The 18,261-nt window shown below is 33.9% G+C and overlaps 1 protein-coding gene across 2 annotated transcripts in view; it reads left to right on the top strand.

Annotated features, from left to right (window-relative positions):
• Window positions 1-18,261, top strand: part of ERGIC2 (ERGIC and golgi 2) — a 41,611-nt gene that overhangs the window by 19,170 nt on the left and 4,180 nt on the right. For both annotated transcript variants that reach the window (XM_045466035.1, XM_045466036.1), the window contains 6 exons: window positions 1,917-1,957; window positions 5,626-5,727; window positions 6,634-6,729; window positions 12,351-12,406; window positions 13,285-13,383; window positions 16,937-17,034. In XM_045466035.1, coding sequence (XP_045321991.1) covers window positions 1,917-1,957; window positions 5,626-5,727; window positions 6,634-6,729; window positions 12,351-12,406; window positions 13,285-13,383; window positions 16,937-17,034 — 492 coding nt within the window. The remainder of the gene's footprint in view (window positions 1-1,916; window positions 1,958-5,625; window positions 5,728-6,633; window positions 6,730-12,350; window positions 12,407-13,284; window positions 13,384-16,936; window positions 17,035-18,261) is intronic.

Here is an 18,261-nt window from a genome sequence, read left to right as displayed (position 1 = left end):
TTTAAATTTAACTGTCGTATGGGGTGTGTGGGTGGCTCAGTCAGTTGAGCCTCGGACTCTTGATTTCGGCTCTCAGGGTCATGGGATGAAGTCCTGTGTCGGGCTCCACACTGAGCATGGAGTCTGCTTGAGACTCTTTCCCCTCCTGCTCCCCCCCAACAACAAAAAAATTAAATTTAACTGTCATATAATTAAAAGTCATGTCTTGGCCAGAAAGGTAGGAACTTAAAAATACTTAATTGTATACTTTTTATTAGTAATTTTTAAAATGTTCAGTATTTCTGGTAAGTATTCGTTCCTTTGTCCTAATTTATATTAAAATATTTAGGTAAAAATTATCAATATAAAATTATTTGAGAAAATGTTTACTTTTTATGTTTTCATACTTACTATCCTAATATGTACTCCGAATATTAAAAACTTAACCCTAATAGCTTTACTAGTTTCCAACTTGTGATCACACATTATGCTATGAGAGTTACTACTTTGCTATTTACTATCATATTTCATTACTACTTCTTTACTTAAAAGAATTTAAAAAATGGTGGAAAAGTGAGGAATCTGACAGCTGGGTTTATATATGGACTCTTACAGTCTCTGATTTTGGAAGAAGTTTTTAACCTATTGAGCTTCTTCCTCACATAAAAAAAGGCAAGAATAATAACAAACTCAGAGCTTATTCTGAAGGTTCAATGAAGTGATGAATTAAGTAACATAGTACGTAGCATGCGGTAGGCTACTCAGTAGATCCTTTACCCACATGCTAAGCACTACACTAAGCAGTTTGGGGAAGTCAAAGGAAGAATCACATAGTCCCTAGTTTTAAAAGTTTTATTTACAAGGTAACTGGGAAGCAGTTGCATGCAGCCTTTTGTTTGCCATCATGTGTTTTACAGATGTTAGCATTTTCCTTGTGTGCTATGGTGGGAAAAGGGTGGGAAACATGCTGTAGACAAGTTCAGCAGGAGTAATCAGAGATAATTTCATTGTAATCAGAAAGATGGAGGCGATTTAACCTGGAGGATATAGTATGTAGGATTTTGACAGACATGAGGGTCACAATTACAGGAGACGAAGTTCCCAGGTTGGTATAATTAAATTACCAAAGGCAGAGATGTAGAACTATTTGATAGAATGAAGGCTTCTTCCACTTTGATTAAAAAACTGAGGATTTTATAGAGAGAGAGTAGTAGGTTAGGAGCCAATTATGGAGGGATAACTAATATTGCTAAATTTAAAAAGTAGAATCTATATGCTTTGTTATGATTACCTTTATAAAAATCAAAAGTGGGCCTTTTTATTGCAAGGTTAAATTGTGGATATTGCCACAAAGCATGGAAAGCTTGCATATTTCCCTCTGATTCTACAAGTCACCTAGTCTGACTTTGAATTCATGAAGATAGTACTTAAATACAGTTTCTTGAATTATTCCTTATTTTATTCATACATTTGGGAATTATAGGGCAATTTATGTAGCTTGTTTCAAAATTGTTGATTTCATCGTGGCATCTTTCTGGCAACAATGTGGGCTTTGGATGCTTGGATATTACAGTTGAGCTATATGTTTTTCTTTTTCTTTTATAAAAACTTTCATGCACGTATCATTTAAATGATTTTAAGTCCTAAAATACCATTTTGTACATATGCCAGATTATCAGTTTATAGTCATTCCTATAAATGTGGATAACTGTAACAGGTAAATATTTGTGATCAGTAAAATTTCTTTATATTGGTTTTGAGTAAGAATATTATAGATTATATTTTTTCACTTACAGAAGATTAAATGTAAATCATGAATACTTGTTTTTATCAGTATTATAAATTTGTTACTTGCTCAAAGAAATTTTTTTTTTAATTATGATATAAAAGCCAAGAGAAATTGACAGTGCTAGTGATTATGTTTTCCTTTATTTCAGGTAATATATGATCTTTCACCACAGCAAAAAGAGTGGCAGAGGTAATAAGTGAATTAAAGTATTGTGGTCCATGAAATCTGGATCAAATTTTCTCTATTTTGTCCATTTTGAATTATTCATAGATTTAACATTTTTCTGGGCAGTTTTAGGGGTGAAATATTAACAGAATATAATATTTAATCTTTATAATTTCAAAAATATTGTCAAATTATAGCAGAGTTTTGTATAATGTTTTCTCTAGTGTACTTTGAATCATAAGTACATTTTAGTTTTCATTTAATATTTTATTAAGTATTTAAAAATTTATAAGGCAATATGTGATCATTTAAAATTCAATTTGTATATAAAGGATATGAAGTAAAGGGTATATATTAAAAGTAAAAGCCTCTTCATTATTACTCTTAGTGCTGCTGACTAGCAGTTATAACTAGAGTTAAATTTCTTTTGTAGCCTAGAAATTTTCTGTTAATTTACAATTTTCTGTATGTTTGCATATTTGCTTATGTTTTATTTTTCCCATTACAAATGGTATCTTTCTATACATTCATTCTAGAACTTGCTTTTTTCTACCTAGCCTGGTATTTTGGACATCTTCCCATTTCACTACATACAGCATTCTGATAAACTATAGTTCTTATTTAATTTGATTTTTATCACTGGGCATTTAGATTATTTGCAGGATTCTAATATTAAAAACAATGCTCAATGAAAATTCTTGAACCTAATTCCTTATATACTGGTGTGAATATGTGTAAGTGTGTGTAAGTGTATAGAAATGGAATTTCTCTTTCAGAGGATATTTAATTAACATATTGATAAGTTCTTATCACAAAGAAAAAAATTTGTAACTATGTGAGATGATGGTTGTTAACTATGGGGTGATCGTTTTGCAAAATAGAAATATGTCAAATCGTATATTGTACACTTTAAACTTAAACAACGTGATATGTCAAGTATATCTCAATAAAACTGTGAAAAAATACATTTTGATAGGTGATGCCAAAATATCTTTACTTACACTCCAAAACTGATAGTATTTGTTTCTACACAACCTCACCAATAGTGGGTATAACCAAGGCTTTTTTACTTTTGCCAATTCTGTGGGTGAAAATAGTATTATGCTTTTTTTAAATTAACATTTCTTTATGAATGAATCACTTGAATATCTTTATGGATTTTTTTTCCTGTTGTATTTCTTTTTGTGTGAAACTGCTCATTCATGCCCTATGCCCATTTTGCTTGGTTGTTGGTTTTTTTTTTTTTTTCTTGATAATTTTAAATAGTCCTTTGTATATTAAAGAAAGTAGTCCTTTGTTATAAATGGTTCCCCCACCCCTACTCCCATATAGTGCTGTTTTTTTTTTTCTTTTTTTTCTTTTTTGTTTCCAGGGCTTACAAAGGCTCTACCTAATTTAAGATTATTGCCAAAACAAAAAAACAAAAACCCTTTTTCCCATTTTTTTTTCCTTTTTTTTCTTTCTAAGTACATTTCAAAGGCATTTCTCTTTTAATTTCCAGTTTTGTCATTTGTGGAGATTTTAAAATTGAGGTTGAAATCAAATGTAGTTGTCTCTGGGCTTGTAGCGCTTTTAGTAGAAAGCCATCCAGAGATGAAAGACATTACTTTAATCCAGAACTATTAAAGTGAGAAGCCTCCTTTCACATGGAATTTTATTCGGTGTTCAAGACACTGTGTTTTTACTATTAAAATGATGGCTGTTTTCCATAATAGAGGTTTTTTTTTTTTTTTCATATCTTCATATATGGAATATAAGCTTAGATATTGGTATATTTGAGACAAAAGTTATACACAGAGTTTGCTGTCTTCAACCTCTTTTTCCATTGCTCAGCACTGAAATTGGACTCTGGAAATACAAGACACATCAAATAAGAAACTTTCAGTTTCTGGTAGCATTAGATCCAAAGATTTTGTCTTGAGACGTGTGAATCTGAAGATGGGATCTGGTTGTTGAATCTTCGTAGATTATCAGTTCTGCTTCTAAACAAATATTCTAGAATGGACTAGAGATACCGAAGGACTAACATCCTGAATAATGTACATATTAAATGGTTCTTTACCTTTAGAGTTTGCTGAAAGAGATGAAGTTTTCTTTCAGTTGGTATTCTGCTTTTTAAAAATATTTAAGATCCCAGTTAGTCTCTCTCCTGTAGCAGTAAATAAATCTCAAACCCTAGACATAGCCTTTTTGATTTCTGCTTTTTAGTTCTAGATTTAAGATTTATTCTGAACTAAATTTACAGTGTAAAAATGAATTGTTATTTTAAATAGACCTATTTTACCAGTGTTTTTAGTGAATGGTGCGTAAATATTTGATCTTTCACTTGCACTTCTAAAAAACGTTTATCATTATGGTGGGGAGTGAAATATTAGATTTACGTTTGCTTCCTTTTATAAGGGTCTATATTTGTTTATAATTTTCCCCAAGTTTTATATAGGTAGATAAACTTTTTTTAAAAACACTTTACTTTTTAGAGTAGCTTTAGATTCACAGCAAAATTGAGCGAAAAGTAACAGAATTCCCAAATACCCACTGCCCCCCCACCCCCCGTGCACAGCCTTCACCATTATCAATACCTGGCACTACAGCGGTACATTCCTTACAATCTGTGAACCTGTATGGATGCATCATTATCACCCAAAGTCCATAGTTTACTCTTGGTGTTCTACATTCTATGAATTTTGACAAATGTATAATGACATATGTCTACCATTATAGTATCTACAGAATAGTTTTAGTGCCCTAAAAATCCTCTGTGTTTTGTCTGTTCGTCCCTCTGTGTGTAATTTTTGTACTTGGTGAGTTTGAACTTTAAACAGATGATTTTGGATTTTAGTTATCTGAAGACGTAGAGTTAAAGGAGGTAAAATAGGATTATATTTAAAGATACAGACTTATTGCTAAACATGGTAGGAAATAACATGGCCCAATGGTAGAAGTGTTAGAGGGAGAGAAAGCTGTTATTCTTGGTTTTGTTGTTCAGAATAAATAATTTTATAAGTTACTGTGAACATAAAGAAATTTGTAAAAAAAAAAAAAATCTTGAACTAATTTGTTCTATGGGGCTAGGTATATTTAAAAAGAAAATCTAAGTATGGGTTCTCAAATATATACTTTGTTTTATAGTTTTATGCCTTATATGCTAATATTCTTTTAAAAAATTACAGGTAGAGTATAATATTTTGCTCAGAATCGTCTTATACCATTTTTCTTTGGAAAAAGAGACACCATAATGGCCTATTTTGTAATGAGTATTAGATGCTTGTGGTATGGGTTTATACCCCAGTAATCTCCCACTTAAGTCCACCAAATCTGTTGTACTTGTCTTATTCTTTGTACCTGTCACACTTTATTCCGTACCCAACAAAAGGTAAGAATTTTGTAACAGCTGCATGCAAGCGTGTAAAAGGAGTTTAGATACTCAAGTGAGGAGAAGCTCCTTCTTAGTGACTCTGACTGCACATCTATTATTCACTCCATCAGCTATTAAACTTAGCTGCCCTACCTCATTCTTCCTTCTTTTAAGGAAATGACCAAAGAAAATTTGGTACTTTATTTTAGAATAAAGTCTTGTAATAATAAATATATGGGTTAAGTAAGTCAGCTAACCATTGTTATTTTAAAAAAGTGTTAGCTTTCTTGTATTCCTAGATGTATTTGTAACCGTTGCTTGTTGATGTTGTATGTAGGATGCTGCAGCTGATTCAGAGCAGACTCCAAGAAGAACATTCACTTCAAGATGTCATATTTAAAAGTGCTTTTAAAAGTGCTTCAACAGCACTTCCACCAAGGTGAGATGTAATTTTTAAATGTACAACTATTTATTAGGAATTGACTATGACAAAGTTTGAGTATTGGTTTAGTTCCCGAATCTCATATTTCTTAGAGAAGATGTAATCATTCTGTATGATGATTTCTTTTTACTCTTAAATTTATAGCCTGTGATATTGATCATCCTGATCACAAATAATATTATTTCATTTTCATTTAATTTTTCTCTTATGTGTGTATGGCATACTTCCATATAAAATTATATTAGGTTTTAAGAACAAATTAATTGCATTTTCCATTATTTTATGAGGATGTAGAAACTTTGGTTAGGAGTTTGTGTTTTTATTTCACTTTTTTTTCTCTTTTTTAGGTTACAACAGGTGATATTTAGAAATGCTATAATCATGAAAGTGATCATTTAAATTTAAAACTATACAGAGGTTTGACATTTGCTTAGGAAGATGTCATTGTCTGTTTGAACTTGGATGGCATGCCTTCCCTCATTCTTACTTCCATCTTTCTCTGTCCCCTACAGTGCCAGAAACAGCTGACAAAAGTATGTTTTTATTGGACTAATTCTTTTAATCTTTCTTCTCTTACTGGCCTTAGTCCTGTGGTCAGATGTGAAGAACCATGGAACGAATATATGTGTGTGTGTGTGAATATATGTGTGTGTGTGTGTATGTGTATATATACACATATATACATGTATATATATATATGTAATTGTTTTTCTACTTTGTAGATGTATGAGTTTTTATAAATGTGTAGACTTCAAAAAACTGCTGTTGTACTTTTGACATTTAGATCATTACCTAAAAATTGATTTCTAGGGATTCTTTTCCCCATCTACAAAGTGTTCCTTCCACAGGACGGTGACTGTGTTGAGTGTGCCATAAGTAATCCTTCCTCTCATGTTGTAACAGGGAAGATGATTCATCACAGCCTCCAGATGCTTGCAGAATTCATGGTCATCTCTATGTCAATAAAGTAGCGGGGAATTTTCACATAACTGTGGGCAAGTATGTTCTTTTAACTTACTGAAAATACTTTAGACAAGTTGGCAGCTTGGTTTAAAAGTAAATTCTTTGCTAATCAAATAACATAACTACTAAAGGACTGTTTACAATGTTGTGTATCTGCATTTTTGATATTTTGAAACTTACATTCAGGGCTTCAATCTCAGGATAGAGAAGACTACTAACTTTATTTATTTAAAAAAATTTTTAACATTCATTTTTGAAAGTGAGTGAGACAGAATGTGAACAGGGGAGGGTCAGAGAGAGAGGGAGACACAGAATCTGAAGCAGGTTCTAGTCTCTGAGCTGTCAGCACAGAGCCTGATGAGGGGCTTGAACTCACAGACTGCGAGATCATGACCTGAGCTGAAGTTGGACCAAGCTTTACCGACTGAGCCACCCAGGCACCCCAGTGTTTATTCAATTTATTTTTTTTAATTTTATTTTTTAAACTTTTTAATGTTTATTTTGAGAGAGAGAGCGTGCGTGAGTAGGGGAGGGGCAGAGAGAGAGACACAGAATCCAAAGCAGGCTCCAGGCTCCGAGCTATCAGCACAGAGCCCAACGTGGGGCTCAAACCCACAAACAGCAAGATGATGACCTGAGCCCAAGTTGGACACTGAACAGACTGAGCCACCCAGGTGCCCCTATTTATTTTTTTAATGTTTATTTTTGAGAGAGAGAGAGCGTGAGTGAGTGCGTGTGTGTGTGCACGTGCACATGAGCAGCGAAGGGGCAGAGAGAGAGGGAGACAGAGGATCTGAAGTGGGCTCTGTGCTGACAGCAGAGAGCCTGATGTGGGGCTCGAATCCACAAACTGTGAGATCATTACCTGAGCCGAAGTCGGACGCTCAACCAACTGAGTCACCCAGGTGCCCCAAGAAGACTACTAACTTTAAAAACTACTTCAAAACAAAAGTAAAACAGTCATGTTATAGTTTATAAATTAAATGAGCTGTAAGTGGATATGGATGAAAACCTTCTACTTGCCAAGTATTAGTAGCCAGGAAACTCTTACGTAGACATTTTGTTAATTTGTTCATGTTGGATGGCATTAGGTTTTTGTTTTGTTTTTCCTTCTGATGATCATCATCAAAATGTAACCCCTGATGAATTTGAGACAAGTATTTTTATGTAGTTAGAAATTAGTAGTGCCTAAGATAAAGTATGTAGAAGTTAAGAAAAATATCAGACCACCTGTCTTCATGAACAGCACCAGTATAGATACTCTCATATGATATAAACACTTGGTAAAGTTCTGAATAAATAGATTCTCTGGCTCTCTCCCTGCCTCCCTCCCTCTCATTCTCCTTCCTTCCATCTAGAGTTGTAGAGCTGAACAGTTCTTCATTATAAAAGACATTTTTTGAGTACTTGCTGTGTGCATAGTACCATGCTAGGTACTAAGGATAAAAACCATAAAAAAGAAAGAGAGAAAGTGTTTTTGCCTTTATGGTGCTGACATTCTGTGAGAGAATCCAAACTTTGAACAGTGAATTACACTAATAAATACTTAATTATAGTTGTATTGAAGCTGTAGAAGTATGGCCGATAAGAAACTATACATAACAGGGTACTTGACTTACCCTGCACATCAGCAGAGGCTTTATTGAGGAAAACCTTTGAACACTAGTGAATGATTAGGAATTTTATATATAAAGGAGAAAGGGCATCCAGACTGAGGGAAAGGCCATAAAGCAGGATAAAACATTGCTAGAGATTTTTTTTGTTATATGTAGAGAAAAATAGAATAAGTCTTTTATGCAGTATTATTTCAGTGTTTACAATGATGAGATCAGACATTTGTCTTTCTTGTCCCATTCTTCTTGACATTTATGTTTTGTTGTTTTCTTACTGTTGCCAGGATTGATTCTGTAGCTGGGAACCTTAGAATTTCTTAGTATAGTGCAGACAATAGATAATAGCTGGCTCAAAGAAATTGAGGTTTTATTGCTCACATGGATACAAACAATATCCCACTCCCAAACTAACTGAAAGAGAAAGAGGGTAACTTTGACTAAAATTTTATGAGCCTCTATATCATGGCCTTGTTTCCAAATTTCACTTCTCTCTCCATGTGATAATTCATGCCATGAATAAGGGAGGCCAGATGGGAAAGTATTTGGTTTGTATCTTACCCTTATCTCCAGGATATCTTATGAAATCCACTCCTAATATTTGGTATTAGGTTTACCAAGTTCAATATTGATCTTTTTGAAGATCTCATTTTATCTTCTCAGATAGAATATCATCATTCTCAACTGTAATATAAAGGAGAAATAAAAAGAACATGATTTGTAACACGATAATATGTATTTCGATATGCAAATGTTTGAGCCTGAATACATTATAGATAAGGTAATGGAGTAGGCAGAGGCTTACTACTTACATGTAGAATCATCAGGTATATATCAGTTGCGTATGCAGAATGAAACATGTATTGGCTGTTCAAATATCACGAATGCTATTTCTGTTGATTCTGAAATAGGGAACAACTCTGTAATACTGCAAATAAAACAAAGTAAAATATTTTCTCCATTTCCTAGGAAATTTAGTATGTATTAAAACTACAACAAAGTACTTTGTGTAGCTAAATGGAGTTAAGTTCTAGACTCAGATCATTATTCATAGGTTTTTCACCTTTATGAATGCTGCTTAGAGTGTTTGGAAGTCATGCAAGATGTGGGACAGTATTTTTCTGTGTGACACTGTCCCTGCATTGCAGGATGCCTTGCTTCCCTAGCTGCTGTCCAATAAATGCCAGTAGTGACTACTCCCTGACAACTGTGGCAGCCAAAAATGCCTCCTCCCAGCCTTCCAGTTTTCAAAACAATCTTTCCTTCACTGAAAATCACATGGAACAATATATTGTAACACATGAAAAATATATGAAATTCAGATTTGACTGTCCAAAAACAGTTTTACTAGAACACAGTCATGCTTCCCTGTTTACATATGGCTACTTTCACACTACGAGGACTGAGTAATTGTGGCAAAGGCTGTACATGACTCATCACTTTGTGCTGCTACTCGGTGTGCACTACAAATTATAACAAGTTATGACACTTATAGCTTCACAGCATTATAGATGCCCTGTGTATTGCTGTCCTCCAGCATTTTATTTATTTATTGTGTTACTCTGTCAGAAAAGAAAAAGAAATACGGGTTTCAGATATACTTTTAAGGCACAGTGCAGTGTGGATTATTTTATCAAATTTGACCTCAGAATAGGATGTTTATTATGCAATGACACTATAGCTGTGCTATGAGGATACAGGACGCTTCAATAATAGCAGACTAAGCACTCATGACAACATCACTAACTCTTGGGAAAAATAAAAATTTAAAAGGGAATATCTAAACACAAGTAGAATTTCTTCGTAAGAATAGAAAATGAAACTGAGGACTGCCACCACATTAAGTTTAAACGTGACTAATTGGTTAGCTAATGCTAAGGAAGGAAGGCCACTTACTGGCAGGCTGATGGAATTGTGTGTGTGTGCACCAATCAAAGAAAGGCATCTGGGGAAAATAGACTGACTTTGGATGGTTAGCCTTTTGGTGGGAAAAGTGCTTAAGCAACTGAGGACCTTGAGAGCAGTAGCTAATAGTCAGTTAAAAAGCAAGGCAGGTGATACTGAGTGGGTTTCCTTGGCTCTTGAGTGAACAGGAGTTAGTAATACTGTTTGTTGATTTTTTTTGAGGAGTCGATGTGAGTTTGAAACGATTGAAGAATTACTTGTCTGTGAATAACCTGCATGGAACAACTATAGATAAAAAGATTTTTAAAGAAATTGAGAGAACATCAGTGTGTTGCTGGTAGTAAATATGTATGAAGCAGAAGAAGGCTTACATATATAAATTTTCAAAGCCTGTGAAAATGTAAGGTGTTTAAAGCCTGTGGTTCTACTGTATCAGCAGCAGTACTTCACAGAAAATATTTGAATTGAGCATGTATTAATTGAAGTGATAGTGTTGATGGTGAACTTCATTTGCTCTCATGGACTTAAATATCGTCATTTTCATGAACTTGTCAGAAGGAAAAGCTAAATGGTACAACTTGCCCTGCTACATAACAGCTTGACAGCTTAGTGGTAAAGATTTTGTGTGTGTATGATTTTGGAGCTCAGGGCCAAGATTGAAATTTTTCTGAATAAGGACACTTGCCACCCATTATTATTGAGCACTGAATAGCTTTGGAAGTTAAGGTTTGTGCAGACTGGATACTGTTTCTCAATGAGGTTAGCCTAAAATTTTAAGCAAAAGCAGTGTTTATATATGAAACTCATGTTGTGGTAAAGTTATTTCAGCGATAAGTAATGTCAAATGATTTTAAGTGGTTTTCCTTGCTTCCCGTGCTTTGACAGCCTGCACTGTCAAAAGTTAAAACAAGAAACGAGATCTCCATTCTTATACTTGTATATATTTTGCAACCTCAAACTATAGTTCCTGAAGTGTTTCAGACCTTGATGCAGGTGCAAAGGAAATTTACATGTTTCAAAATCCATTTAACTGTGTACTTAAGGAAATTCCATCTTAAAATGCAAGTGATCAATCTGTGTTATGCAATGACATGCCGGAAGGAAATACCAAGAGAAGAATGTAAGAGAGTTCTATCCAAGCTATGAATATACTCAATTAAAAGATATGCTCATAGATTAATATTTTCAAAGATAAAACATATAACATTTCATTATAGATCATCATAACACATAAATCTTTGTGATCAATTTTGAAAATAGGGAACCCTAACTCTCAACCCTAGTTAAGGAAAGGTTATCTCCCAGCAAAAATACCTGAACTACAAAAAAAAGTACTCAGTTATTACTATTACATTTTAAATGTCAGGGTACCTGGGTGGCTCAGTCAGCTAAGCGTCCAATTCTTGATTTCGGCTCAGGTCATGATCCCAGGGTTGTGGGATCAAGTGCTATGTCCGGCTTCATGCAGGGCGTGGAGTCTACTTAAGATTCTCTCTCTCGGGGCGCCTGGGTGGCGCAGTCGGTTAAGCGTCCGACTTCAGCCAGGTCACGATCTCGCGGTCCGTGAGTTCGAGCCCCGCGTCAGGCTCTGGGCTGATGGCTCAGAGCCTGGAGCCTGTTTCCGATTCTGTGTCTCCCTCTCTCTGCCCCTCCCCCGTTTATGCTCTGTCTCTCTCTGTCCCAAAAATAAATAAACGTTGAAAAAAAAAAATTTAATAAAGATTCTCTCTCTCTCTCCCCCATCCCTCTCCCCCATCCCTCTCCCCCATCCCTTTCCCCCATCCCTGTCCCCCATCCCTCCCCATTCACACACCCTCACTTATTCTCTCTCAAAAACAAATCATTAAGAAAAGGTCGCGAAAAATTTTCTTTCCTCTTGTGTAACTAGTACATATATTTTCAGTGTTGCATCTTGGCCCACAAAGCCTAAAATACTTATTGTCTGGCACTTCACAGAAACAGTGTGCCAGCCCCCAGTTTTTTGCATGGCTGAGATGAGTAGACTTAGCTATTTAAATCATAGGACAAACATGTTTTCATTATATATTAATAAAATTATATAACTGAGGAAAGATCCCCTTTCTGATTTTAATTAGTTGTATATTTAAATATTACGACTTTAATCTTTTTTCTTCCTTTCAGGGCAATTCCACATCCCCGAGGTCATGCACACTTGGCAGCACTTGTCAACCATGACTGTGAGCAGTTTCCTAAATTTTTTCCGTGAAGATGTCATTGAAAAGTGTTGTGTGTGGGTTTTTTTCTTGTGTTTTGTTCTGAGTGCAGATGCAAGGAGTGTTTTAAAAGTGGGCTTTTGTCGAAACAGATGTCCGAAGGAGAAAATAAATGATTAATTTATTGACTCTAATTCATTTTTTCATGTCTTTAAATTACCTGTGTTTCTACTTATTTATAGCTCAGAAGTTGCTGGGATTAGGGAGTAGAGCCTTAGTGCATGTTCTATCACTTGGTACACATTTCTGCTAATTTTTAGGGATAATGAAGGGAATGTGTTTGAAGTTTATTTCAATATATAAACGTACATCTGGACACGTGTATACATGTAAAGTATTCAAGTTTTGTGTAATAATTGTCATAAAACTTAGTTTTTAAAGTTTGTTTTAGAGAACAAAACCAAGTAATAAATTCCATAAAAAGTCAGTTTGTCACATTTAGCAATGGTGTGCATTAAAAATATATCTGATTGGTTTCAGTATTTGGCTACATGGACATCATTCCATTTATTCTAACAATACAGTCCTATCACTGTATAAAGATTTCGACCAGGAAAGACTCATTATTATTATCTTTGGTTATGAAGATTAGATGTAATATTTCACAGATGTAATTATGAAATTTAAGATACAGCATTTTATCAGGATGTACTTACCATTATACATTTAATTCCACATATTTATTTGTATTCTCTCAAAATAATGTGATTTTAAATACTATATTATTATACCTGCAGATTGAGATAATTTTATTTGAGGTTAGATAGGAATGTGAACCAATCTGTAATATGTGGTTTTGAATAATTTAATTTCTGTACTTAATTTTGTTTTATTCCTCTTAGCTTACAACTTTTCTCACAGAATAGATCATTTGTCTTTTGGAGAGCTTGTTCCAGGAATTATTAATCCTTTGGATGGAACTGAAAAAATTGCTGTAGACCGTAAGTATTTAATAATTACTATTGGAATTTGCATGTAGGAATTGTTTTTATAACTTTAATATTAACCCATTTTTAATAATTCTCTTTAACCCCTTTGTAATAAACAGATAAATCTTTAAGTGGATTAAGTGATTGATAATTTTCTGTGGTAAGGCGTGTAAGAGAGAATTTGTCTGTTAAAAAATGAACCATAAAAACAAAATAAGAAATTAGAGTAACAAGTAAGTAGGAAAAAGAGTTGAATTTAAAAGCTCTCTAAATATATGGAAGGTTAATGTGCTAATAGGGCATAACTCCTAATAGGGCACTAAAGAAAGAATAAGAACCAATGAAAGTTTCAACATTATAAGAAATGTTTTCTTAGTATAGGTTCAGAGTTCTAAAATGCATATTTACCATTATACAAACCTCCTTGGGGAATTTTACAAACATCAGAAACGTAGAGTTATTCTAGAATAGTTTGGTTATTAACACAGTCAGAAGTAGTACATTATAGCATAGATCCCTTTTATTACTGTTTTAACCTTCTGTTCCACTTAAACTTTCATTTTATCCAAATATGGATGGATTATTTTTTTTCTTTTTTATGGATGGATTATTTTCTTAATTTTATAACAAGTAATCAATCTTGTGTTTCTTGAAGGTTTTTGGTTGCCTTTCCTCTACTGAAATAGTCCTACCATATGACATGCCCCACCTATATGACCTTTTAAGGACATGTAAAGCTTCTTGTGCTGCTAGGAATTCTAGCCTTTGCAAAACTCTAATTAAGGATTTCATTTTTTATTAATTCAAATAGATTTATTAATATTTTCAGTATTTTACTCTTGTAGCATAGTGTTGTAATCAGATGCATCAAAGATGGTTTACTTAGAATCCTGGCTTACATTCCTGAGTATTTTATGTTTGTATGGAAATGCTTCACTTAAGGAAACTTGAGTGTACTAAATTTGGAAATGTGTGAGTAGAAACATTCTGAGAATTAAAAGCTTTATTCAGTATATAATCTCATCTTTATGTGTATGTTCATTGTATACAGAAATACACTATATGTTACTTATGAGATGATCATTTGAAAACATGTTGGTTAATACTTGGTTTCAGGATGCTAGAATGAATTTGAATTTTTGTACAGAATCAGTTCTAAACAGATTAATTTTCAAAGGCTGTTTTTGAGTTTATTCCTAAATTCACAAAGACGAAGAGACTTTTAGAATTATGTTTTAAAATGCCACCAGATGAGTGTCAGTAGGTTACTCAAAGCTTTAAAGCAGGTGTGCACTTCTCCTTATTAATATGTGTTCTATTGGGCTTTGTTTCCCAAAAAGAAAAAAGAAAATTAGCATTACATATGTGTTGTGTCAGGTAACCATTCCCTGGATGTTTCCCAGAAGTTGTGAGGGGATCACTTAGTACTTACATCTTGAATGCTGTACCAATTTGGACAGACCCATAACCTTTGGAACAATTTGTGACCTGCAACCAAATGTCATTCGACAGTATCTGCCTCTCCACCCCACCCTCACCCCCAAACCTAGCCATTAAATTATCTAACCAATTTATAGCCTTTTCTTGAATTAACAGTGGCAACTACGTCTTCAGTAGTTCTCTGGCCACAGCTTCAATGCTTTCTATTTTTTCCTGTCATATTTCTTTGACCCTTTTGGTTATTATTCATTGTGCTTCACTCCTCACAGGTGATACAATTCCCTTTGTCCTCCATTTTTTTTCCCAAAGTAATTATCCTACCCACGTGTGTAGCACCTATAGGTTATTGCTTCACCGCTCTCAATTTCACCTTTTTTTCATTAATATGTAATACTTAAATACCTTTTTCTCTTAGCACTTTGAGTTCACTACCTCTGTTTACAGCACAATAGAGTTTATTTGTAAAAACCTCAAAACTAAGCACAGGTGAAGCAATTCATCTTACATCAAAGGATGAAACTGAAGACCACCCACAATTAATAAGCCATCTATTGGTGGTGGACAGAGTTGACACTCTTCTTCCCTAATCTTATCTGTGATAATAGACTAAAGTCTGTTATGTTGGGGTTAATAATAGAGGAACTAGTCAAACACTGTTCATGTTTTTGAGAGTTATAGTCATACAGGTGGTAGGTAAGTAAGTGAAGTTGAAACAGGTTTTATTTTATTTTGTCAGAAACTTGTTTAATATTCGTGTTTGAAGACACTCTTACTCTTAACCTCTCTCTCCTATCTACAGTTTACCCTTCCCTCCCCTATTCTGAATTACACTGAGATAAGAGACAGAGAAATTGGATTGATGGAAATAAAAATTCATTAATGTTGAGCAAAAGAAGATAGACACACAAGTGCATATTGTGTACTCGCATTTATATGAAATTCTAGAATAGGCAAAACTAATCTGTGATGACAGAAGGTAGATTAGTGGTTGGCCTAGGGTCAGAGGTACAGGGTATTGACTGCAAAGGGGTATGGAGGAACTTTTTGAGGTGGTAAAAATATTTTCTCTTTTGACTGTGGTGGGCAGAGACATTTGTCAAAATTTATCAGACCATATATTTAAAATTGGTGTATTTTATTCCTGTACAGTTTCTATAGGCAGTTATTATCGTGTAATGTGAAGTACATCTATTTTCATGTCAAATGTAATGAGGCCCTATTACTTATCTAATTGAAACTCTAGATAGATACTTCTAATTCTAAATTTTCTATAAGATAGACCTAGAAAATTAACCTGTTTTGTATTCTGTGAACTGTTACCTGTTTAAGGTTAATAATTGATAATCTACTGATATTGATGATTTGTATTAAACTTAGAAATGCCTAAAGGCTATATAAATATGATCCTTTTGATTATGCAATAACCTTAGACCACCATGGAGTAGGTTCTTTAGTTATTTTCCTCCTGTATCAATTCTTTGTATATATCCAAAGGCTGGCTAAATTGGTTTATTTATATATCTTAAGATATTAGTAAAAACTGAAAATATGTCTTGTGGTGGTTATACTATTATAACTTTATTCTCACTAGTTTCTTTACTGTAAAGAAATGCTACTTTTACTTTTCATATTTGATAAAAGGATAATGTTATAAAGGATATCTAATGACTAGTTCATTTTTTTAACATTTTTGTTTTTGACAAAGAAAGAGAGACAGAGTGTGATTGGGGGAAGGGCAGAGGTAGAGGGAGAGAGAGAATCTTAAGTAGGCTTCATGCCCAGCGCAGAGCCTGACTCGGGGCTTGATGTCAAGACTCTGAAATCATGACCTGAGCCCAAAATTAATAAGAGTCAGACCCTTAACTGAGCCACCCAGGCGCCCCATTTTTTTTTTAACAACTAATAGATGTGTATACATGACTGTTTTATGCTTATTGAGAACTTGTTTACCAAGTATGAGTATATTGCTTTCGTTGATTCTTTAAAAAAATTTTTTTTTGTTAAACACTATCATAAGTAGCATTAAATTGCAAGGTCAATGTGTATAATAGAAGGAGGGTGTATTTGGCAGTAGTATTGTTGCTATTGGATTGATGAAAAAAAACACATTTTGTTTTTATTCTAGACAACCAGATGTTCCAATATTTTATTACAGTTGTGCCAACAAAACTACATACATATAAAATTTCAGCAGACACCCATCAGTTTTCTGTTACAGAAAGGGTAAGTTGAATCTAACTGATAAAATGATTTTTGTTCTCAGTATTTTATAGTCCTCTACAAAAAAAAGTTACGACTTGGTGCTCTCCCCCATTTAAAATTTGTGGAAGTTTTGAAATGCATTAATATTTTATTTTAAGCTAATAACTTAACTGGATATTATTAGTATGCTGTAGAGCAAGAAAACAAGTAGATTTTAAAAATCTGGAATGTCTTCTCTTCAATTAAAACAAAATATTAAACTATGATAGTATTAATGATTTTATTCTTAATATCTTAATTTTGTAATGTTTTCTCTTGTATTGGTATAATTAGTTCTTACCTGCCAGCAGATTCTCTGGTTTTGTGTTATTAATTTTTTAATTAATGTACTTACCCTGGAGCATGCATGGTTCTTCTGGCTCAGATAGTAGACTAAGAGGGTTTGCCTTCCTAAGTTAGTGCTTTTTATTCATCTAATTAAAAGGACGAACATTCTGCAATCTCAGGGAGAGTAGCCTTATAAAAATGTATTATGAGGAATATAGTTTTGGAATTGGACAGTTTAACAGACTTCACATGTATTCTGGGGTCATGTTTTCTAATTGTGTTTAAGAATGGTGAATATTCAGGGTGCCTTGGTGGCTCAGTCAGTTATGCCTCTGACTCTTGATTTTGGCTCAGGTCGTAATCTCAGGGTTCAGGGGGTTGACTGCATGGAGCTCTGTACTGACAGTATGGAGCCTGCTTGGGATTCTCTCTTTCTCCCTCTCTGTTCCTCCCACCCTTGTGTTCTCTCTCTTTCTCACAAAATAAATAAACTTAAGAAAACCTTTTTTTAAAGAATGCTGAACATTGAAATATTATCCAGAATTCCAAGGCAAAGTATAAGTGCTTTTAAAAATTTACTTTCCTCCATGTGGAGTTTCCTTTTGATAGTTTTCTAGCTTATGATGACTATGTCCTCAGTAATTATAGAGTTTCCCTTAGGAGATTAAATACTGAAGTTTTCAGGGGTGAAGTTGTCATGTTTGACTTTCAAAGGGTTCAGGGTGAAAAACTTAAGTGTGTGTGTGCGTGTGTGTACATGGAGAGAGAGAAAGTAGGTAAAAAATATATTGTGCTTTTTAGCATTTTTTTTTTAAGTTTTATTTATTTTGAGAGAGTGTGCACGTGTGCGCATACTCGCATGCTAGTGAGGGAGGAGCTGAGAAAGAGGGAGAGAGAGTCCAGAGCTGGCTCTGCGCTGAC

This window comes from Leopardus geoffroyi, chromosome B4 (assembly GCF_018350155.1).
Source record: "Leopardus geoffroyi isolate Oge1 chromosome B4, O.geoffroyi_Oge1_pat1.0, whole genome shotgun sequence".
Taxonomy (NCBI): Eukaryota; Metazoa; Chordata; class Mammalia; order Carnivora; family Felidae; genus Leopardus; species Leopardus geoffroyi.
The sequence above is the reverse complement of the archived record's forward strand: the minus strand, read 5'-3'. Positions and strand labels throughout refer to the sequence as shown.